The sequence below is a fragment of the Lissotriton helveticus genome, chromosome 2_2 (assembly GCF_964261635.1).
Source record: "Lissotriton helveticus chromosome 2_2, aLisHel1.1, whole genome shotgun sequence".
In the NCBI taxonomy this organism is placed as follows: domain Eukaryota; kingdom Metazoa; phylum Chordata; class Amphibia; order Caudata; family Salamandridae; genus Lissotriton; species Lissotriton helveticus.
In genome coordinates, this window is record NC_136060.1 from 525,571,677 (window position 1) to 525,581,296 (window position 9,620).

At 48.3% G+C, this 9,620-nt stretch overlaps 1 protein-coding gene across 1 annotated transcript in view; it reads left to right on the forward strand.

Moving 5' to 3' along the window:
• The window catches only part of LOC144821703 (uncharacterized), a 129,172-nt gene extending 122,425 nt beyond the window's left edge, over window positions 1-6,747 (forward strand). Inside the window, exons 4-5 of the mRNA XM_078678920.1 lie at window positions 6,425-6,562; window positions 6,644-6,747. Of these exons, the coding sequence (XP_078535046.1) occupies window positions 6,425-6,562; window positions 6,644-6,747 (242 nt within the window). The remainder of the gene's footprint in view (window positions 1-6,424; window positions 6,563-6,643) is intronic.
• The last annotated feature ends 2,873 nt before the right edge of the window (window positions 6,748-9,620 follow it).

Here is a 9,620-nt window from a genome sequence, read left to right on the forward strand (position 1 = left end):
CAGCTGCATCTCCAAGGACACTATCAACTCTCCTGCAACACCCGATATCGGTGGGCATTTGTCATCCATGCCTCCTGGTCACTCCTGAGTGGTATGAACTCTGTCTCCTCTTCTTGCAGGTGCTTCTCTACATGAATCCACATTTGGGTTCCACCGGACACTTTCTCCTTCTTTTCAAGCGGCATCCTCCCGAAGTCCTCCATTGAGTTTGACACCGGGTTCGACGCCGCTTCGCATCTATGTACCCGGCTTCCCTGATGTAGGTATCCTGGTTCCTAGGGTATCCATGGGTTGGGTGGCTCCTCAATGTTTGGTCTTCCATTGGGATTCTTCATGGACCGCTGGGAAGGGTCCTTCTTCTTTAAAATTGCAACCACGACTTACCCATTTACTTGAATTGAGCATACGGTCATGTTCCCACACTGCACACAGTCTCAGTGGGGTTCCTGGTTACTTACCTTGGGTGGTTCCTTGGGTCCCCAGCACTTCTACATCTTCTGGGTATAGTCTTGACTTGAGTCGTGGTTCGCATCCCACTATTTTAGTGTATGGATTGGTCTCCCCCTGGTGACCACTGTGTATTCATGCTACTTACCTGTTTTATTTGCAAAGTATTGTGTGCATTGTATAATTCTCCGGGTTGTATGTGTCAGTGAGTATCTTATAAGAAATATCTATTTTTATAAATACATTCTGTGGTTCTTTTTTATTTAATCCATATAAGTAAGATTACTTTCTGGCAAAAACAAGCTGCTGCCACTGGAGGCTCTTCTCCAAAGCTACCACTTAAAGAGCTTTCTATGGTTGTCTAAGACCACTATAATCAACGTAAGGGATGTAAGGATTAGTGCCGGTGCTACACTTCCGTAAGTGAGCACCGTATACTAAGCCGGCCTCCTATACTAGTCTGCAGCGATTGAGATTCAAGACTGCATTGTTTTACCAGCTAATCTTGGTGTGGAATAATTGAAAAACAATCACTAATATTAAGCACATACAAGACAGCTTAGAATAAGTACGTTCTACTGAACGTGGAGTTGAGTAGTTAAGAGTCTGGCACAACCCTTTCTCCAACCTCAGGGAGTGAAGCTTCCACGAGGGTAGGTAGGTGCAACACCTCACTACACCTAGAGCCGTGTCTTTAGTTGGGAGACCAGCATACCCAAGTCTACTAAGTACAGTGGTCTAAAGTTTCAGGAACTAAGGCCCCTGTGTAGCCTTAGGAAGATAAACACAGGTTGAACTGCTGCGACAGGATGACAAAAATCCAGGAGGAGCAGATCAACTCTTGAAGAGGGAGCACCATTGGTTTCGCTAGTGACCTCAATTCAGAGTATGGGCAGGTGGAATCAAATGAGCCCAATCTGTTAACCTCTGACTCCTCAGGGAATAGGTAACTAGTGCAGATGGCAAATAGGTCTCATGGCGGCAGCAACAGTGTCCCTAGATTCAGAGAAAGTTCTTTTGACAATAGGAACCTAAGCAGGATAGTTCCACCTTGCCAGGATGGGGATGATATCCATAAATGGATCACTGCTTTGGAGATGGACTGCAAAGTTCAGAGGGTCCCTCAAGAGCAGTGAGAAGTTATCATGTGGCTCTCCTTTGCTAGCAAAGGTAGAGATATGCTCCCTGCTGTTAGAGAAGAGGATGCTGACAATTACTCAGTACTGAAGAGTGCTCTCATAGATGAGTTTGGATTAACCACTGAACAGTATAGGACTCCGTTCAGAGAAACCCAGAAGCACACATCCAGGCCTGGGTAGACTTGTTAGACAGTGCTATTAAGGCTCTGGAAGGCTGGCTTCATGGAAGCAAGGTAAAGGACTATGAAGGATTGTACAATTCGATAGTGAGGGAGCCCATCCTTAATAACTGTCAGAACCAACTACTGCAACAGTACCTGGTGGACTCTGATCCGACCTCTTCCCAAGAACCGGGAAAGAAGGCTGACAAATGGGTCCACACCGGGGTCAAGCAGAAAAGCCATGGTAATGGAGGTGACCAGAAGAAGCAAGATTCTTCTAAACCACAGAATAAAGGTGGGGACAAGTGTAAAGATAAAAAGGAATCTTCAGAAGGGCCCCAAAAACCTGCATTTGGGTGTGATTCCCAAAATTTCAAAAAGAAACCATGGTGTTATTTATGTAAAGTAAAGACCCATTGGGCAAGGGGGGTCCAAAGGCCAAGAAAATTTCTACTACCACTGCTCCTAAGGTACCTGCTCCCTCTCCCTTATTGCCACACCACCGCTGTTTCAACAGGGGACAAGGACTACTGGTCCCAGTGCACTCTGCGGCTCTTCTGCTTGCCTCCAAAGATGCTCACATGGGTCAGGAGGCCCTTTAAATACCGAGGAGCTCTCCTGCAGCGTGGTACGCGCGCGGGGATGCCCGGACGTCAGAGCACGGAAGAGACTGGGCTGGGCCATCCCCCTGACAATTATGTCACTGCCCCTCTCTGACTACACTCTCACCGGCTGCCCGCCGAGGACTAAGAACTGTGGATTAAGGTACTGTTTGGTTATCCCCAAAGTCCGAACTGCAGAACTGTTGTTGTTGTATCTTTTGACGAGGGTTTTTTAACGTAAAGTGCCACGCATTGGTAGCACTAAGCCCAGTAATGGGCATGGACTATGTACCAGTGGAGGAGCCCTGAACCCACTAATGAACTATGCACCAGCGGAAGAGCACTAACCCCAATAATGGACAATCGACTATGCACCAGCGAAAGAGCGCTTCGCCCAGTAATAGACAATGGACTGTGCACGAGTGGAAGAGAGCTAGGCCCAGTAATGGACAATGGACTATGCACCAGCGGAAGAGCACTAACCCCAATAATGGACAATCGACTATGCACCAGCGAAAGAGCGCTTCGCCCAGTAATAGACAATGGACTGTGCACGAGTGGAAGAGAGCTAAGCCCAGTAATTGACAATGGACTATGCACCAGTGGAAGAGCGATGAGCCCAGTAATGAACAATGGACTATGCATGAGTGGAAGAGTGATGAGCACAGTAATGTACAATGGGCTATGCACAAGTGGAAGAGGGCTGAGTCTAGTATGACCGCCCTCAAACACGCTACCCGCAAGCACCACCAGCTCATCCGCACCACCAAGAAGAAATCCCTGAAGGAACGACTGGACAACAACGCCCACGACAGCAAAGAGCTCTTCACTATCGTCAAGGAGTTCTCCAACCCCAGCACCGGCACCAACGACATCACTCCGTCACAAGACCTCTGCGACTCCCTCGCCTCGTTCTTCCACCGCAAGATCGCCGACATCCACAACAGCTTCGGCGCCCCACCCACGCACCCAACCGTCGAACCAACGCCCCCTACCGCCACCCTTCGCACCTGGACCACGGTGACCACCGAAGACACAGCCCGCACGATGAACACCATCCACTCCGGATCACCGACCGACCCCTGCCCACACCACGTCTTCAACAAGGCCGACTCCACCATCGTACCCCAACTCCGGAACATCATCAACGCCTCCTTCAACACCGCCACCTTCCCGGAGAGCTGGAAGCACGCCGAGATCAGCGCCCTCCTGAAGAAACCTACAGCGGACCCCCACCGATCTCAAAAACATCCGCCCCATCTCGCTCCTCCCTTTTCCTGCTAAAGTCATCGAGAAGATCGTCAACAGACAGCTGACCGCCTTCCTCGAGACGAACGGATCCCTCGACCCTTCGCAGTCCGGCTTCAGAGCCAACCACAGCACCGAGACCGCCCTCATCGCAGCCACCGACGACATCCGGACCCTGCTCGACAAGGGGGAAACAGTGGCCCTCATCCTCCTGGACCTCTCCGCTGCGTTCGACACGGTCTGCCACCGCACCCTAGTCCAGCGCCTCAGCAACATCGGTATCCAAGAGAAGGCACTGGAGTGGATCATCTCGTTCCTCGCCGGAAGAACACAAAGAGTCCGCCTCCCCCCGTTTCGCTCCGAGGCCACCGAAGTCATCTGCGGCGTCCCGCAAGGATCTTCACTCAGCCCCACCCTCTTCAACATCTACATGAAACCTCTCGCAGCCATCGCACGCCAGCACAACCTCAACATCATCTCTTACGCCGACGACACCCAGCTGATCCTCTCCCTCACCAGAGACCCCGACACCGCCAGAACCTACCTACACGAAGGGATGAAAGACGTCGCCGAGTGGATGAAGGACAGCCACCTGAAACTGAACTCGGACAAGACGGAAGTCCTCATCCTGGGATCTTCGCCCTCCGCCTGGGACGACTCCTGGTGGCCCCCAGCCCTGGGCACCGCACCCAAGCCAACCGACCACGCACGCAACCTGGGCTTCATCCTGGACCCCTCCCTCTCGATGACCAGACAAGTCAACGCCGTCTCCTCATCATGCTTTCACACCCTGCGTATGCTCCGCAAGATCTTCCGCTGGATCCCGACTAGACCAGGAAGACTGTCACCCAGGCACTCGTCACCAGCCGACTGGACTACGGAAACGCCCTCTACGCCGGAACCACAGCCAAGCTACAGAAAAGACTCCAGCGCATCCAGAACGCCTCCGCCCGACTCATCCTGGATGTCCCCCGACGCAGCCACATCTCCAGCCACCTGAGGAACCTGCACTGGCTCCCCGTCGACAAGAGGATCACGTTCCGGCTCCTCACCCACGCACACAAGTCTCTCCACGACCTGGGCCCCAAGTACCTCAACGACCGCCTGACCTTCTACACGCCCACCCGCCAGCTACGGTCCACCAGCCTCGCCCTCGCAGCCTTACCACGCATCCGAAGAGCCACCGCCGGAGGAAGATCTTCTCTTACCTGGCTGCCAAGACTTGGAACTCCCTCCCCATCCACCTTCGGATGACCCAGGACCATCTCGCCTTCAGGAAACAACTCAAGACCTGGCTGTTCGAGCAGTAGCATACCCCTCCCCCCAAGCGCCTTGAGACCCTCCCGGGTGAGTAGTGCGCTAGACAAATGGCACGATTGATTGATGATTGATAGTAATCGACAATGGACTTTGCACATTGGAAGAGCGCTAAGCCCAGTAATAGAAAATATAGTATGCACCAGTGGAAGAATGCTTAGCCCAGTAATGGACAATAGACTATGCACCAGCAGAAGAGTGCTAAGCCCAGTAATGGACAGTAGAATTTGCACATTGGAAGAGCGCTAAGCCCTGTAATGGCAATTGATTACGCACCAGTGGAAGAGCGCTTCGCCCAGTAATGGACAATGGACTATGCACTAGTGGAAGAATGCTCAGCCTAGTAATGGACAATGGACTATGCACCAGTGCAAGAGAGCTAAGCCAAGTAATGGACAATGGACTATGCACCAGCGGGAGTGGCTAAGCCCAGTAATGGACAATGGACTACGCACCAGTGGGAGAGGCTAAGCCCAGTAATGGACAATGGACTATGCACCAGCGGAAGAGCGCTAAGCCCAGTAATGGACAATGGACTATGCACCAGTGGAAGAGATCTAAGACAAGTAATGGACAATGGACTATGCACCAGCGGGAGAGGCTAAGCCCAGTAATGGACAATGGACTATGCACCAGTGGGAGAGGCTAAGCCCAGTAATGGACAATGGACTATGCACCAGCGGAAGAGCACTGTGTCAAGTAATGAACATTGGACTATGCAGCAGTGGAAGACCAATAAGCCTAGTAATGGACAATGGACTTTGCACCAGTGGAAGACCACTAAGCTCAATACTGGACAATGGACTATGCAACAACGGAAGAGAGCTAAGCCCAGTAATGGACAATGGACTATGCACCAGTGGAAGAGAGCTAATCCCAGTAATGAACAATGGACTATGCACCAGCAGAAGAGCCCAGTAATGGAACTTCAGTGGAAGGACCTTGGTCACTTGCAACATTAGAAACACTGGAAAGTTTATTCACAATTCATGCAGGTTTAGGAAATTTACAATGACATAATTTAGTCTTCATGTGCAAAGCTGCATACGGAAAGATACACATATAGAACGGGGTGGGAGGGGGCAAGTAACAGGAGTGACCTGAAAACAACATCCATATTAAATAAAATGGACATTTCATCAAAATGTGGCAACAAAAGTACATTAATAAACACACTGCTATACATTATATTAAACTAATTTCAAGTGTGTTCATGTGAGGTTATTATTACCAGATTGGATCCATTATTAAATTCATAATTCAGAAACATTTTCCATAATAATGCAAAACCTAAAACCATTTCAACCATCACAATTTGACAAATGATTTACTGCTGTTGAGGAGTGACGATAACCAGCTCAGAACCTTTAATCCAAAATACTGGTGTGTTTAAAGAATCTCTTAGACCTTTTTGACTCTACTCCTTTTGTTATTCTTTTTTTCTACGTTCTTCCTGTACCTGCCAAGAGCCGGACGAGCCTGACATTCACAGGTTGTCTTTCTTTTTCAGGGGCTTCTCCTGGTTCAGATGCCTCCTGTTCTAGCTGGTGGGTCACCTTGGCGGTGGCTTCAGGGATGCTTCTCGGTGCTGTTGTCGCTGTCCTTGTTGTGATTCTCTTCTATGAGAGACGCGCAAAGAAAGCAAATGGTAAGAGTCTATTCAAAGTCCCATTTCAAAGTATAAAGCAGTGAAAAAGCAGGTGCGATATAATGTATTCTCTTATTTCAGGTGCGACCCGTGGTGGCAGCCGTAGAGTCATCTATGAACCTGCAGTAAACTATGGGAATGTGGAGAAAGGAAAACCAGCACAGGTTGCTGTGAGTGCATTATAATAAATCTATAAATACATATGTACAGGCTGTAACCAAGAGCCTACTAACAAACTGTGAAGAGTAACACATATTATTACCATAGACAGGTATGTACAGATAACAGGCATGTAACCGAGCACAGACGGCAGTAAATGCATGATAATAAATCTATAAATACATTTGTTCCTCCTGAAACTAAGAGACCACTCACAAACCTCAAAGAGTAACACATGTTCTTACCATAAAGATGTATGTACATATAATAGACATGTAGCCAAGCACAGGCTGCAGCAGTGGTTGAAGTGGGAGAAAAAAAGTAGGGGAATTGTGGGCGGAGAATCAGAGGGCGGGAATAACCTGTGGATTGGGCCAGTGGGCACAGTCAGAGGTATAGCAGAAACAGCAAAATATCCCAATATTTGTTTCCCTTTTCACTAACCGGTTACAGCTTATTAAGCTAGGGGGCAGGGGGAGGCCGTGCCGCGCCGCCATGCTCGTGACACAATCACTCTGTCACGAGCCACGGTGGCGCTGTGCTTGTGACAGACTGGTTCCATCACGGCCCCGCCCGCTCAATAGAATGTGCCGCGCAGGTGCAAAATGATGCAGCGTAGGCGCGGCGGCCGGGCTGTGTCGGAACCATTCCGTCACCAGCACAGCACCACGTGACTCCTGACGGAATGGTTCCGACACAAGCATACAAGGGGTTAATGTAACCAATGGATACACATGTTTATTTAAGGTTTAATATGAGTTATTGACATTAAAATACATTCACAAAGATGAATACATTTCCAATCACAGAATCTCCCAAATATCCTCAAAAGTGGAATCGCGAGCCATTTGTCTCTCAGCCATGGCTCCTCTGTCATCAGCACTTCTCCTCCCTTTTTCCACAAGAGCAGTTCCAGCATGAATAGCAAAATATTCTAGTTCGTAAAAAGATTTCCACATAATTATGGCTCTGCCATATTTGCCATATAATACGTCATCTGCTGCATAATTTGACGATTTTAACTAATACATTGATTATAGCTGAAATGGATAAAAAGTTACTAAAAAATGTGACTTGTGCTGCTGTGACGTGGAGGGCCCTCGCAAAGGTTGACTGGTCACATTTCACCCTGTTCAGTTGTATGTTCCACTGGTTCTAATAAGGAAAAATCTTTGCAGAGACTGTTAGCATGTGTAAAAATGTCAAAATAGTAAAGTATCAGAAACTGTACAGCACCACTAATACCAGTGTAGGGTGTCAGAGCACGTTACATCACACATATTACACCGATACAATCAATCATACGAGTGTAAACACTATATAGGAAATGTTACAAAGGACTACAAGGTGTAGGAGACACATAACAAACATTCTAGTAGGCAGCATAGTTTAATAGTGATTGGTCTGGAGAAACACAAAGTCAGAATTTAAAATGTAATACCATGGTTGGGGGATCTTTTTAATAATCAGAAATGATTTCTACCCGAATGATCCCTTTTTTGCAACATTTGGATAATGAAAGGCTGGGGAAAAAACCATAACGCTCTAATTTATACCTTGCAGTTTGCATGCAGCTTTTACATGACAGTTAATAGCTCAATGTTCTATGTTAGGATTTTAACTTATTAACTGCAAGTAACAAATGGATCTCTCTGACCAAAGCAGAGACCCACTGACCTATTTACAATATGTGCACTTTGTGATATGCCTGGTACATCTTCTTAGAAGAAGGCACAGTCTAGTGGTTCAACGCTGGTCCCTTCAAAACAGGACGCTGGAAGAGCGGTCCAACCCCGTAACTCGTGCCTTGCCTGCCTCTCACTTCACTTGCTGCTAATTGAACACGCTGCACTTTATTGAAATTGTTTTTATCATTTTAATGTTGTTTTAACATTTGCTGCGCTGGGAATTTTTATGTGGGAATTTTGGCTGAGGGAGGGGAAATCAAACCCTAATATCTTTTTCGCTCTTCGACCGCATTCCACCATTTCACTCACGACGGTGCGGTCTAGTGGTTCAACGCTGGCCCCTTCAAAACGGGACGCTGTGCGAGCGAGCAGGGGATGCGCCTAAGGTAAGCCCATCTGCGCCCGTCAGCGTTCCGGAGGGGGCCGGGGATGCTGCCGGGTCTGTCCTGGAGCCGTCCAAGGTAATCACATATGGCAGGGACTGCCTTCTAGACTTTGACCAGCGCTCTGTTTGCAGACCTCACTTAGATATGTTGGGGAACAATCTTTCCCTGAGGAGCCAAGATTGTAACTGGACAGTCTGCCCTTCTCTCAGAGAGCGCAAAGTTAAAATGGACACAACTGCACCTAACATTAGAGCAGACGCTTCATGTAACTTCCTGAGGGCCTCTTTACTGAATGTTCGCTCCTTAATAAAAAAAACTGAATTTGAAATTTATGATTTTTTAGCCAACTCCTCTCACGATTTTTTTGTTTCTCTCGGAAACCTGGCTAATGGATGCGTCCAATCCTACTATTGCTAATGCGATCCCCAGGGCTATCAGATTTTGAGGAAGGACCGCCCCACGGGGAGAGGCGGCGGGTTAGCCATAGTATGTAAGAAGTCCTTTTCCTGTATTTCCTTAGTAAATACAGAAATAGAGGGGCTGAGAGTCTGGGATTTCTCCTGACATTCTCGGCCCAGCAATCTATGGCAGGAGTAGTAATCTACTGTCCTCCTGGACCGGCAAAGAACTTTTTGGAATCCGTCATCCATATTCTCTCTCCCATTGCAGCTAAATACAGCCATTGTATGGTCCTTGGTGATTTCAATCTTCACGTGGACAAGTTATTGGACCCGGAGTCCAGGAGACTGTATGAATCCTGTGATATTTTCAACCTGACTCCGTATGTAGGTCTTCCCACCCATGACAAAGGGTACATACTGGATC